At 45.4% G+C, this 14,487-nt stretch overlaps 1 protein-coding gene across 1 annotated transcript in view; it reads left to right on the top strand.

Moving 5' to 3' along the window:
* Positions 1-14,487, top strand: part of LOC146035884 (uncharacterized) — a 98,798-nt gene that overhangs the window by 3,325 nt on the left and 80,986 nt on the right. Inside the window, exons 3-7 of the mRNA XM_083159578.1 lie at positions 625-708; positions 1,403-1,483; positions 7,803-7,886; positions 8,682-8,723; positions 13,007-13,099. Of these exons, the coding sequence (XP_083015704.1) occupies positions 683-708; positions 1,403-1,483; positions 7,803-7,886; positions 8,682-8,723; positions 13,007-13,099 (326 nt within the window). The 5' untranslated portion in view covers positions 625-682. The remainder of the gene's footprint in view (positions 1-624; positions 709-1,402; positions 1,484-7,802; positions 7,887-8,681; positions 8,724-13,006; positions 13,100-14,487) is intronic.

The raw sequence follows: 14,487 nt of genomic DNA, 5'->3' as shown, positions 1-14,487 counted from the left end.
ACCCTTGTCTATTACACGCCTGATGTTGTCATTGCTCGTGGTGCTGTGTCCCTGGAAATTGTTCTGGAACCCAGTTGTTACAGATGCCAGGTTACAGTCCGCCATTCCATCCTGTCTCGTTAGCATACCGGCTGTCACTCAACTTCTACTGTAACACATAAGATACATACTGTAAGATACACATGCAGTTACCTTTTTTATGAAACACCCTGTACATATGCTACACAGGACTATTTTCTAATGCATTCCTGCTTTTTATCTGGTATATTATGCAGAATTTACTGTATCTATTTATCAAGTGGCCCAGCCAATCCAGTCTCTAATGGTTAGACAATCCTCTATGGTGACTGGCCACGCCCCCAAGCTTCGGGGGTCCAAGTGGTCAGGCCTACCACCGCACACCCCCAGTGGGCCATCTTTGGATATAGCCAGTCATATACACAACAAATGAATCTTGGAAGTATGAATGTAGAAAATAAATTCAGATCTTGTGATATGAATAAACAAAAAATAAAACAATATTCAAAATATGAGAGAGCAGTTATCTATATATTTTCTATATATCTGTACATCAGCACATAAAAAGAATGGATTATCTTACCTATATGTATATATTTATTATAGCACAGTCCAGGCTCGCACAACCAGTCTACCACGTGTCCCCTCTGCTACCGGCGGAAAGATGTCTACCGAGGAATACAAGAAACTGTAAGAGATGATTTATTACATTTCACTACAACACACTACAAAGCAAAACAACCCACACATCCATCAGACATGTGAATTACACATAATGGACCTGTAAAATGTTATGTAATGTCTGTAAGTTTGGAGGCTTACTTTGTATGCACCAAACTCCGGAATGCAATAGGATCCCTCCCATCACCCACCACGACCACCACCAGCGTGTGGGTCAACTGACGCATACGCAGATAGGACACCAGGTCATAAACTCCAGAAGTCCTGTCATCGCAAAGGACAGCTAGTAATGTGGCATACTGATTTAAGACACACTGTCTATGGGGTGCCAGGTGACTCACCGACAACCGGGATTCCGATGGTCTTTTTCCTGATATCCCGACTTACACGGGCTACTTTCCCTCGTGGGGGTTCGCAACCCCCATAGAGGGACAATAGAATAGGTGGCGAGCGCAGTGTAGCAAGCCCACAAGGGGCTTGAATGCGCTCTCCCCCCACATCGGGCTCCTGACAGTCGAGATTCCAATGTCAGAGAAATGACTCTCGGAATCCTGACTGTCGGAAGATTATATTATAGCCGTCTATGGAGAGTAGTAAACATTGACATAATAACATAATGCTACTGTATTTACTATATTCAGCCATGGTGTACTTTCATCTAACAGGCCATGATGGTTGTCTAATTCATTATTTATCATTTTAGGGCACCTTATAATTTAAGAAACAAATCAGTAGATTTGTCAGATGACGAGACATCTTTCAGCCCGCAGGAACAAGTGAAGAGGTAAAAATTACTTTAATCTATTTAAATAGAGATTGTGGGCTAGGCTATATTTACTAAGCACGTTTTTTCCGAGCTGCCACTTGCTGATTGTTCTGGCTGCCATCCTGAGGAGGGCAACACCATTGCAAAACCAGTAGTAGTCTGCCCGTTATATTATTGCTCTTTTAAACCCAGAACCATAGTAACCATAGTAACCAGAACCATAGTAACCTATCTGAGCAAATTTGCCTGTGTGTTTATTAATATATTTTGCTTCATGGCCCTCATTTACAGGGATAAACAGCACAAAATGGTGACACACAGAATATTGGCTCCAGAAAGTCGACATTGGCATGTCAATAAAGCAATTTCAGTTGACTCGAGCCCTTACCCTAACCGCAGCCTACCCCTAACCGCAGCCTAACCCTAACCGCAGTGGTGGTGCTTGGCATAATGGGGCAGATGTATTAAGCCTGGTGAAGAGATAAACTGGAGATAAATTGGAAGGAGATAACGCACCAGCCAATCAGATCCCAACTGTCATATTTCAAACACAGCTGATTGGCTGGTGCGTTAACTCTTCCAAGTTATCTCCACTTTATCTCCAGTTTATCTCTTCTCCAGGCTTAATACATCTGCCCCATTGGCAGCTACCAGGGACGGACAGGGGTTTTAAAATAGCCCTGGCAAAATCCACTCTGCACAGGTGTATGAAAGTGGGGTGGCCTTGTTTCATGGGGGCTTGTCACACCCCTCTGTATCTTACTGGATGTGCCTTGAATCATTGGAGTGCCGTGAATCATTGGGGCTCAGTGGCAAACGCAGGATTTTCAGAAGGGGGTTTCCAGAGGGGCGGAGCAAAGCACGGAGATGGACACTTAGGTGACCCAGTATATGCCGGGTCAGTTAAAGTAATATAGATAGACCAAATATATATAAATAATAATAATATTATATTATATAACAAATTATATATATATGTGTGTGTGTGTGTGTGTGTGTGTGTGTGTGTGTGTGTGTGTATATATATATAATATATACATACAGGGGCGTCAACAGCAGTGTAGACCCCTAGGCATAGCAATGTATTGGGGCACCTACCGACCCTCCAGCGGTAGGGGTGGGGGAAGCTTTGATGTCCCCCGGGTGGTAGGGAGTATTATATCAACCGCTCAGCATGTAGGGCCTGGATGAGTAATTTCCACTAATTACCCCTTTACTGCACAGATGGTGGGAGATGGGGTGGGAGAAGGGGACATTGGGCTGAATGAAGGGGCCCTGATACATAACTTCCAGGGTGGTAGAGAATGTTTAATATGCAGAGGAGGGGTGTATAGTGGAGTGGGCTTATTATTCATCATTTTCTGGTGGGAGGACAGCTTGCTTGACTGCAGATATCTCCAGTTCCAAGAAATAGATTTCTTAGATTTTAATGGAATTAAAAACTATAGAATCCCACCTACCAAATGGTATTGGGGACTAGGGGATGAGAGTTCAGGAGGCAGAGCAATCTGCCAACGAGTATATAAAACTACATACCAGGTGCGTGGAGCTGGAGCAGTAACCAGCTGCTTTAAGGCTGATATCTCTGGTTCTGGGAAGAGTAGAGACAAGCTTCTAGTGTCCATCAAAGGGGAAGAGTCCCAGCTTTTGGAATATACCATCAGAAAAACTGTAAGTCAGACAGAACCTGAAATATCTGACTGGGAAGAGTAATTAACAGGCTTGGATGGGGACCACTGCTTTGAAGTCAGATATCTCCGGTTCCCAAGGGCCGATTTTTAAAATTTTTGTACCCATGCAAAGAGGGGACCCTCAGCTTTAAGACTAGGTCCCTTAGACTCCTAGGGGGGTTTCTGGGTACTCAGAAACCCCCCCTGCGTGCGCTACTGGGGCTGGCCTTGCAGCACACCCTGTATATCTGTTGCCAGGCAGCTGAGTAGAGCAGCAGGAGGCAGAATTGCTTGGCTGGGCTTTTAGGGCAGGCCGGACCATAAGCCTTTCTGGCATTTGGCAGAATTGCCAGATGACCAATCTGGCTGTAGCAGCTACTGTATATGTGGTGCAATTAGTAATCAGGCACTGTGCACTACACAAGTCTTTGGCCTGTATTCAATGCCAGGGGTGAGCGGTGACAGCGAGCAGGGCTGCCTGCTCGCTGTCACCGCTCGCCCCCACAGTATTCAACTGGCCCTCCTAATTTGCCAATTCCCCCTCGCTACGTTTTGGGAGCGAGGGGGAATCAGCGAATGTGGATGCAGAAGCAGTGAAACCCGCGGCTAAATGCATCGGCCGCAGGTTTCGCTGTTTGGGGGAATCAGGATTCCCCCGGAACATTGAATAGCTCGAGCAGCCGGAGAGGGGGTTAAACAGTGAGGATCGCTGTTTTTCTGCGATCCTCGCTGTTTAACCCCCTCGCCGGCCACGGCGACCCGCATTGAATACAGGCCATTGTCACTTCCATAAACAGAAAATAATGCAATTGCTAAAATGTAAATAATAGGTATTAACAGCTGGGAAAGCTATGGAAAGGGTTATTGTTGAGTTCTGTAGAGCAAAGAATTTGCTTGTGATCAACTTGGAATCTAAAAGCTAAAAAGATAATTATTTGTCTAAGAAAACAAAAAGATTCCATCAGGCACGTATACTCCGGACTCCTTGTGCTGGCTGGCTATGGGTTAGGTAGTATTCTCTAATGCAGGGATGGGGGAACCTTAGGCCCTCCAATTGTTGTTGAACTACACATCCCAGCATGCCCTGCTACATTTTTGCTATTTGGCCATACTAAGGGCCAGATTCTCTAAGCTTCAAAAGTGATAAAATGGAGAGTGATAAACAGCCAGCCAATCAGCTCATACCTGCCATGAAAATGTCAGACAGGAGCTGATTGGCTGGCTGTTTATCACTCTCCATTTTATCACTTTTGAAGCTTAGAGAATCTGGCCCTTGAACTGTTGCAGGGCATGCTGGGATGTGTACTTCAACAACAGCTGGAGGGCCAAAGGTTCCCCATCCCTGATCTAATGCATTAGCTTATAGACCTGTCACTGTCAAACACATGTGATAATAACCAGAGCACAGGTACCAGCTAGTCAGCAGTATTACTATACATAAAAGGTGTGTGGGTGGCCTGTGAACTGGTTCTTCTACATATCAGCCACTAGAATTGCAACATTGCATATTTAGCTAGAACTTTCTGTCGTTCATGATTAAAGTCATCACGTTGGCATTAAAGGTTAAATTAACCAATAAATGTAAAACATTTCTATATAAAGGTACATCTGTATTATCTAATTATGTAATACTATCTATTATCTATCTATTGATACAATCTAGTATCAATTATAGAATGCCATGATGTCTGACTGAAAGCTTCTGTGAAGATTTCTTTGGATGTGGTTGGTGCTGTTTTATGTGGTTGGTGCTGTTTTATGTGGTTGGTGCTGTTTTATATGTTTGGTGCTGTTTTATATTCCCGGTCTGCAGAGAGATTTGATTATTGGTAATAATTGGCTCATTTAAAAAAATATTTTTATTTTATTATTACTCAACCCTAACCCCTCCTCAAAGCTTCCAACGATAATCTGTAATAAAGGACTCAGATACAGATGTACTAAGCTTCGTTGGAAAATGATAAAGTGGAGAGAGAGAGAGAGAAAGTACTAGTCATTCAGCTCCCAACTGTCAGTTTTCAAACAATAGGTCAGATGTATTCAGAACTAAATCTATAGGTATAGAGCTAGATGTATTAAGCCTGGAGAAGAGATAAACGGGAGATAAAGTGAAAGGAGATACAGCACCAGCCAATAACCTGTGTTTGAAAATGACAGTTGAGAGTTGATTGGCTGGTGCCAATCAAGGGGGGAATTTACTAAGATGTGAAATACACTTCACAGGTCATGTTGCTATGGGTAACCAATCAGATCCTTTCTACTATCTGCTAGAGGGTGAAAAATAAATAAGAAGTAGCTTCTGATTGGTTGCCCATAGCAACATGACCTGTGAAGCGTATTTCACATCTTAGTAAATTTCCCCCCAAATCTCTGTTCACTTTATCTCCAGTTTATCTCTTCTCCAGACTTAATACATCTGCCCCACTGCCTTTAGCATGGCAGTTAAGAGTTGATTGGCTGGTAATTTGTGTCTCTCTCCACCTTATCTCTCTTCAAGCCGATCAATATTATAAATAACAACTTTACTAAAAGTAACAGGCTCACATACATGTAAGGTTAAAAGCTTTCTGCCTCACGGTCTCTGTGAACATAGTAATCAGTGGCATAGTGTACCAGCCAGTATTATCCACGTACTCACAGACTTCGGGAATCGTCATGTGACATCATATACTGTAGTAACATCCTTGTTCCTTCTTCCAGGCCACGTGTGTATATGTATATCTTATAGCCTCCTTATTAAGTCTACTTATCCATCCCAGTTGTACTTACCATATGTATGTATCTTTTTAAGAAGTTATTTGTGTATTAATAAATTCCCTATTTTTTATTGATAAACCTGTCCCATGGTTGCCTACCTGACCCTCTCCATAAGGGAGTAAATGCTCTTTACCCTGGTAATGTATGATTGCCAGCACCTTTCTTATCAATTACCTAGCTCCCCACAGGTGATGGCAATCATACATTACCAGGGAAGCCCAGGATCAGAGCATTCTCTCCCTGAAGGAGAGGGTCAGGTACGCAAATGATCTATACATACAGTAGAAATATAGATTCTCTATATTATGTACAGATGGAGCACTGTACATCCTGGCTGGCGGATCGCCAGAACGTCCCCGCTGGCAATCCGCCAGCAGCCTCGCCATCCATTATACTGAGACGCGCGTGCATCTCACGCGCACGCGTGTCTCAGTCTCCGTCGCCGGGGCGAAGGAAACCCTGTCCGTCTCCGCCTCAGGGAGACGGACAGGGTTAGGGGGGGTGCGGGCAGGCGACGGGGACCCCGGGTTACCGCCGACAAGCCGGCGGGGACCCGGGGGAGCGGATGGAAGCGCCGTCGGAAGGGGACACGTGCACCTCTCGTGCGCGCGTCCCCTTCTCGCCATCAATATGGCGCAAGTGGGGGATGGCGGCTGGCGTCGCCAGCACCATCCCCTGCAAGGATGGGACATACTCCATCTGTATAGACATAATAGTCTACACCAGTGGTTCTCAACTTTGGTCCTCATGTACCCCCAACAGTTCACCTTTTCAGGCCACCCGACAGGTGCACAGCTGCACTCATTACTCACTAACACATTTTTAAAGATCACGGCAGAGCTAATTATTTCACTTGTGATTCTGTGTGGAGACCTGCAAAATGTGCACTGTTGGGGGGTACTTGAGGACCAAGGTTGAGAACCACTGGTCTACACCACGCAGTCTCAACTAAGTGCAGGTTTTAGTGATATCCAGACTTCAACAAAGGTGTTTAAATCAAAAAATATAATTAATTTACCAGTGCTGAAGCCTGGATATCGCTAAAATCTGAACCATTAGTATGCATTGAGGACTATGATTGGGAATGTCGGGTCTACACACGCACACCCACACACAACACACCCACCCACCCGATATATAGTTGTTTGTTGATATAACGAGCGCAATATATTGCATAGTATATATCCAAGATAAGACTGTGAAGAGGGTCTTATGAGAAACACACAGCGCAGACAATTGGATTTACTTGAGCAATTGAAAAGAAAGCATCGCATTTTATAGTCCTTACAGAAAAAAAATCTGTTTATTTTATATCTGCAAATATAGGATCAGATAGAAGAGTTCTAAAATTCTGCCAGTGAAAGAGGCCACACACGCACCGATGCGGGCGGTGCGATGCTGTACAATGGGGTGCGCGCTCCCGCGGCACCTCATCGTACAGTACAAAAAGTATGTGCTGCACATACTTTTTGTACTAGCCTTTTCTAGCATAGCATCGCATCGCATGCATATCGTATGCACAAGGCATACGATGCGATGCTATGTGTGCTAATTAAGCCCACAACGCACGCCGGGATCGGTGCGTGTGTGGGCTGCATTACTGGGAATCACCACATGTATAAATGTGACACATGGGGGTACATTTACTAAGATGAGTGTTCTATTGAAGATGGGATGTAGCAACCAATCCGATTCTACTACTTTTATTTAGTACCTGCTAAAAGAAAATCGATAGAATCTGATTGGTTGCAATGGGCAACATCCAATCTATCTTCAATAGAACCCCACAAAGTAGTAAACTTACCCCATTGAGCCCAGCCGCCATTGGATGACTTGCTGCCCTAATGCCTGCTTCGTAGCACTTTATTTTTGCAAATATCCATCATTATCGTCATTTATATTTCTACTAGGACTGAACAAGCGAGTGGGATTTTACGGAATACATCAAACAAGGATCGCTCATATGTCATATCAGCAGCTAAAAGACACAATGGGTGAGTTCCGGTCAGGAGCACTGGAAATATATATATATATATATATATATATATATATATATATATATATATATATATATATATAGTTCTCTGACGAAGGAATTAAATCTTCCGAAACTGTTAGACCAAACTGTACACGGCTCCAGTTTCATCATTTCTGTGTGTTGTCAAGTCCCTCTTTGGAGTGCCGCCAGCAGCCGTGACCAACTCTACATACCCTCCTTTGGAAGGCACCGGGGGCAATTGCTGCTTGCTATTGGGAGTGCCGGATACCAGCACTTGTTATATATATACATATACATATATTTCCTTACCAGTGCGCTGCTTAATCACTGATACATGCAGAGGAGGTCAATGTGATCTACAGTATGTAAGCAATTATGGGGGGTATTAAATCCGGGATTGCGATTGTTGGAATGTCCCGACAGTTGGAATCCAGGTCTGTTTTCGTCTGATCCAACACTACCCTGACAGTTGGAAATCAATGTTCTGACTGTCAAGTGCCGAAAAGTCTGTGGCTTGGTGGAAACAGCCACAGATCGTCGAAAAACTGGCATTTCCGACAAAACAGATACGACATAAAAAAAAAATTGTATCGGACAGCCTTGGAAGCCATCGTTAACGACAGCATTTTTTAGGCGAGTGCCAATATTTCCTGGCATAGATTGAATACCCTCCTAAGTGTTAATAATATTGTTCCACATTTATTGTGTAGTGAATACTGTACATAGCAGGTATAGGTCTTAAATGAATATGTCCAAACCAAATCATTAATTAACACCGTGTTTTTTCCAGAACCGCACCACAGGAAGCATTGTCACCTTATACAGCACAAAGGTGAGACATTGGAACTGTGCCATCAGTTTATTATTATATGTTTGCATGAAAATATTTTATTTATAGTACATTATTATGAGGAATAATGATCAAAAACTCCTGTTTCCACATGCAAGGTATTTTAGGCATATCCTAAAGTGTTCCTATTATATTTGTATGACTTTTATATATAACTCTACACTTTGGTTTTTGTAGTATAGGACTAAGGTCCTGAAGCTCACAGCTTACCAAGTCCCACAGGGCATGGACCACCAAATCGCTGCTGCCGCCGTATCCCCTAGCAACCGTGCAAGGGGATGTGTCACAAAGACACATTCCCTCGCATGTGCAGGAGAAATCCCCGACCATAGAATGATTTTTCCAGGGCATGCATATATAAGTCAGTGGAGACTGATTTATATACAGTATGCGGGCTTCCAGCCGAAGACATGGCGGGCGGCTGACGTCATGTGACATCAGCCGCCCGCCCCGGCACACCTCCTCCCAACCGCAAGCCCAAAGGAACATCCAGCGTTTTCATGGGGGTGCCCATGAAACGCTGGGCGTTCCCACGGGAGAGACCCGGGCCCGCCACCCCTTGCCCCCATCTGCACTGCTCCATGCAAACGGCTCGACGACTATGCAATTTGGCCAGTCTGTACACCAACAGGGCCTGCACATGCGTATAATCATTATGCTCATGCGCAGAAACAAAACATTGCTCCCCCCCCCCCCCCCCGTGCAAATGAGTGTGTGTGTGGGGGGGGGGGGGGTGATAGAACCAGAATGACCCCCTAATGTAATAGTCTGTGAGAAGGTGAGAAGCCAGAGGTGCAGGACTTTGTCGCTTTAAAAGTATGGGCATTCTCACACAACGTTCCACATGTCAGGATTCGCATCCAGGCGGTTCTTACCTGTGCGATGGTGCACCAATCTACAGAGGTCAGGTGGACAGGCTGGCTGTCACAGAATCCACTGCTGTACCCCCATTCCATTCTTGCATGACCCACACTGTGCTCCACAGTCTTTTCATCTCTGAATATAGGTGCCTTGAACAAATTGCTTCATAGAACCGCATCTCTGGGCTCCAGACTCCAGGTTCTACTACTGCCAGTAGTTTACTCCTTAAGGTGCCCATACACGTTACAATTATTGTATACAATAGCACATCTCATCGCATCTCAGTTTTGCGATGAGATCAGATGAGATGAGATCCAGTACAAAAAGTATGTGCTGCACAGATGCGATATTGTATACAATAATTGTAATGCGTATGGGCACATTTAATCTGTTTCTTACTTGCTGAATTTAGTTCACAACATCTGCATTCCAGGAATTATCCTTTTTCACTGGGTTTAGCCCAGCACACAAACATTCCAAGAGTATCTAGCTCATTGGGCTAGCCTGATGGAACTGGATCATTGGGTCGATCATAAGTTGGTCGACATACTGGTTAAAAACAGTAAAATAAAAAAACTTGTCGACTTTTTGACTGTCGACCTAATGCATGTGACGACCTAGACCATTGTCGACTTTCCAGTATATCGACCTAACGGTGTCGACCTTATGACTGTCGACCATATCCCAGCCTGATATCTATATAACTGGATCCAACCTTATACCAACATTACCAGCTTTAGTCCAACAACCAAGAAGAAAAAAAGGGGGGTGGTAGCAGCACTAAAATGTCTCAAATAAAAAGAAATTGGATGATCTTTACAAAGGATATTTTACTAGGGTATAAAACAATGAGCATATACATAGACGGATTAAAAGTTATTGACATGTGTGACACAATTAATATAGGCACAATTCCACACTATAGCAACAGGGATTCAGTATTGAATCCCGGCGGTCGGGATCCCGGCGTTCAGAATCCCGACGCCGGAATCCCGACAGCTGAAATGCCGACAAGGGGGGGACGTGGATCGCCCCCCCCCCCTTGCGGGCTCGCTGCGCTCGCCGCGCTAATTTATTCTCCCTCCAGGGGTGTCGTGGACACCCCAGGAGGGAGAATGTGTCGGTATTTCAGTGGTCGGGATTCCGGTGTCGGGATTCTGAACGCCGGGATCCCGACCGCCGGGATTTTAACTGCATCCATAGCAACAGTAGGAGAGTCCGTTCCTATTTTGCCCAGATAATTATTTAGGGCCTTATTTTGGTTCATTCTTTCTGACAAAATCCTTCTTAGATGTGCAAAACCATGTGCACTGCAGGTGGGGCAGATGTAACATGTGCAGAGAGAATTAGATTTGGGTGGGGTTTTACTTCAAAGTGAGATCTATATTGCAGTGTAAAAATAAAGCAGTCAGTATTTTCCCTGCACAGAAACAAAATTACTCACCCAAATCTAATTATCTCTGCACATGTTACATCTGCCCCCCCTGCAGTGCACATGGTTTTGTCCATCTAAGAAGGATTTTGTCAGAAAGAATGAACCAAAATAAGGCCCTTAATTACATTAAAGAGCAGGAAGAATCTTCTTTAGCCATATACAATATATTTAATAAATATTACACTACCTCTCCGCTAGACAGATGAGGCGAGGTGTAACGCAGCTGATCAGAGCGCGGCAGGTCTTTCAGCATAGGGTGCGCACGCCTCTCCTATACAAGTCTATGGAGAGAGCAGCGCGCACTGGAAAACAAAGGAATGCGGAAGTGCAGAGAGAAGCACTACCCCGCCGGGGGACAGAGAATCAGGAGAAGAGACAGCGGCGCTGTTAAAGACGGCTCACCGCAGCGAAAAAGGTTAGAGAATCTCCCCCAAGGAGAGGAAGATATAGTTACCACTCCACAAACTGATGGTTTGAGTGTTCTGACATCCACGTGGTCGGCCTAAGATGGCACAAATAACCGAAGTCCAGTTTGGTAAGTAAATTCAGGTACCTGGGTGATGAGGTCTGAGATGGCGAGCGGTGGAATTCCAGATTTTGGTGTCCCAAGATGGTGAAGAAGAACAAAGATATTTTCCTGGGCTGGTCCGGACTGCGATTCAAAATGGTAGTGGTGGCAAAGGGGCAACAGCACCTCTGACGCGTTTCGCCGCTACAGCAGCTTTAACAAAAGTCCAACCACCAACCTATATCCTCGGTCCCTGTATGCTAACCAACACCACTCTAATTCCTGCCATTTTAATAATCTGAGATATTCTGACATCGGTTCTGAAAGACCCAGGCAGGAGGCCGCAACCTGCATGTTGGGCACTTGGAATTTTGGAGTTCCTGGGGAAAACCACCAGTGTGCTAGACTCTCTGTCTTGGGCTCTCACCTACTCTCAGATCCCAGCCAGAACTTCCTAAAGCCTCCTAATTTTGAACGCTGAGTTTCTAACACTGGTCCACTTGAGTCACAGGCGGCAACAAAAAGAACCCAAGAACTGACACACCACCTCTGGCTTCTCGCAGACTATTACATTTAGCCCATGGTATTATTGATCTATGTGTAACTTACATATAACATATACAGTACTCATGTTTGGTACACTTTAAAACTACCTACTCTCCCGGAACAGCTGGGAGAATCCCAAAAATTGGGTGGTGCTCCTGGCATAGTGGGCAAGTCTTTCAGCGGGGCACCCCCTTTCTGCTGTCCCCTTCAGCATGCGAGGTCTATCGGGGGGTCGATGGCGCAATTCGCACTGAATCGCATTTTTATGGCCCCACCTCCTGACTCACATTGCTGGTAATCACTGCTTTGTTTAGCATGGGTGGGGTCATGATGATGTAGTCACACTGCCATGCCCTCAGCACTGCCCCTGTCTGTCCTCATGGACCTATGCCATGCCCCCACCATGCCAACCTGGCAGCCTCCAATCTGTGTGTTTTAATGTAAGAAGTCGCAACGGTGCGTGAAGACCAGAATGACCTCCACACTCCCCTCTTGAAATACAAACCACCGTGGTATATTTTCTACAACATTAATTTTCAAGTAGTTGTGACCAAAATAGAATTGGTCACAGCATTAATAGACAGTAGAGGTGAAAATAAATTCATGCTCAGTGGGAGATGGAGAAAGGAAAACTACCAGCCAATCAGCTCCTAGCTGTCTTTTTACCGACTGTGTTTGGGGGGAAATGGCAGTTAGGAGTGAATTAATGGTACTTCTTCACTTTCTCTCTCCAGGCTTTGATAATTCTCCCACTTAGTGAATTTATTTTGTTAAATACAATTCTATTTATTTTATTAAACTGTAGCCGTCCTGTTAACCTGGTTAAACTTTGTTTTGTTGACTTGTGTTCTTAGTAAATATATGATAACAGTGTAAATAGCAAAATATATAAATGCCTTCTGTTTGTACTTAAAGGGTAGACATACATGAGGAAGAGAACAAAACAAATAGGAAGAGTCAAACGCTCCCCAAAACTCTGTCTTCATATCTTTATGATGATTCCAACAGGTACATTGTTGTTATATTATTATTATTATTATAAGTATTATTATAATATAACCATATTAAAGTAACAGTAATACTGTATGTTGAAACATTTGCATACGCTGGAGTGCACTCAGGGCCAACGCAAGGTTTTCCGGCACCCCAAAGGGTCGCTAGCTGCAGCAGCTGACCGAACTTTGGGGCAGATTTATTAAGCTCGGTGAAGTGATAAAATGTCTGTTTTTTTATCACCGGCCAATCAGCTCATACCTGTCATTTTTTAAACCAAGCCTGTAACTTCACAGGTAGGAGCGGATTGGCCGGTGATAAAAAGCAGACACTTTATCACTTCACCGAGATTAATAAATCTGCTTTTGTTTTAAACACAACCCTATGCAGATTGTTTGGCTGCCGGCAGCTGCTTCTCCTTGCACTGAGTGACAGGGTGCTGCTGGACTGGCTGGAGGGATTCAGTATTGAATCCCGGCGGTCGGGATCCCGGCGTTCAGAATCCCGACGCCGGAATCCCGACAGCCGAAATGCCGACAAGGGGGGGGGGGGGGGCGTGGATCGCCCCCCCTTGCGGGCTCGCTGCGCTCGCCACGCAGCGGGCCCGGTGCCTGGGGTGTCGTGGACACCCCAGGAGGGAGAATGTGTCGGCATTTCGGCGGTCGGGATTCCGGCGTAGGGATTCTGAACGCCGGGATCCCGACCGCCGGGATTTTAACTGCATCCCGGCTGGAGGTAGGGGGCGCTGTATACAGAGGCAGCCTACAGTTCCTCCCAGGCAGTGCTCTGTGGCTGTGTGACAGAGCAGGCCGGGAGAGGGGACCAGCAGCTGGCGTGAGTGTATTATCCATACCTCCCAACAGTCCCGATTTTATCGGGACAGTCCCGATTGTCATGCGCACAGCGTCTATTCCCGCAGCCAGGGGGCTGGGGGCATGGCTAGAGGCTCACAGAGCCTCTGGGTCATGCCCCCATAGCGGCAAAATTGGGGCGTGGCCTAATTTGGGCTAATTTGGGGGTGTGGCCTATACTCACGGCTCCCGCGAGGCCACGCCCTCCTGACTGCTGAGCTGTAAAAGTTGGGAGGTATGTATATATAGATATGTGCATGTACAGAACCCCCCCCCCCCTCCGCATTGAAAACCTTATTGTCCTTATGTAAAAGACAAACTCCTCAGGGCTCCTCCCAGATTCTGCAGTCCCTAAGCTGCTCCCGCAGTGTGTGTCCCCACGCAAAGGCTGCGAATGGATGTTTAACATAACCATCCATTCGCATGCTGCGGGGAACACCCACATGTGGAAGGTGCACGCATATAAAAGTGACTTTCTAGTTACTTACATACAGTATGCGTGCACGCTGGGACAGAAATGGGCGGGCAGCTGATGTCTGGTGATGTCTGCCG

The sequence above is a fragment of the Crinia signifera genome, chromosome 9 (genome assembly GCF_055691185.1).
Source record: "Crinia signifera chromosome 9, ASM5569118v1, whole genome shotgun sequence".
Lineage (NCBI taxonomy): Eukaryota > Metazoa > Chordata > Amphibia > Anura > Myobatrachidae > Crinia > Crinia signifera.
Note: the sequence above shows the minus strand (reverse complement) of the source record. Positions and strands in the feature narration are given on the sequence as shown.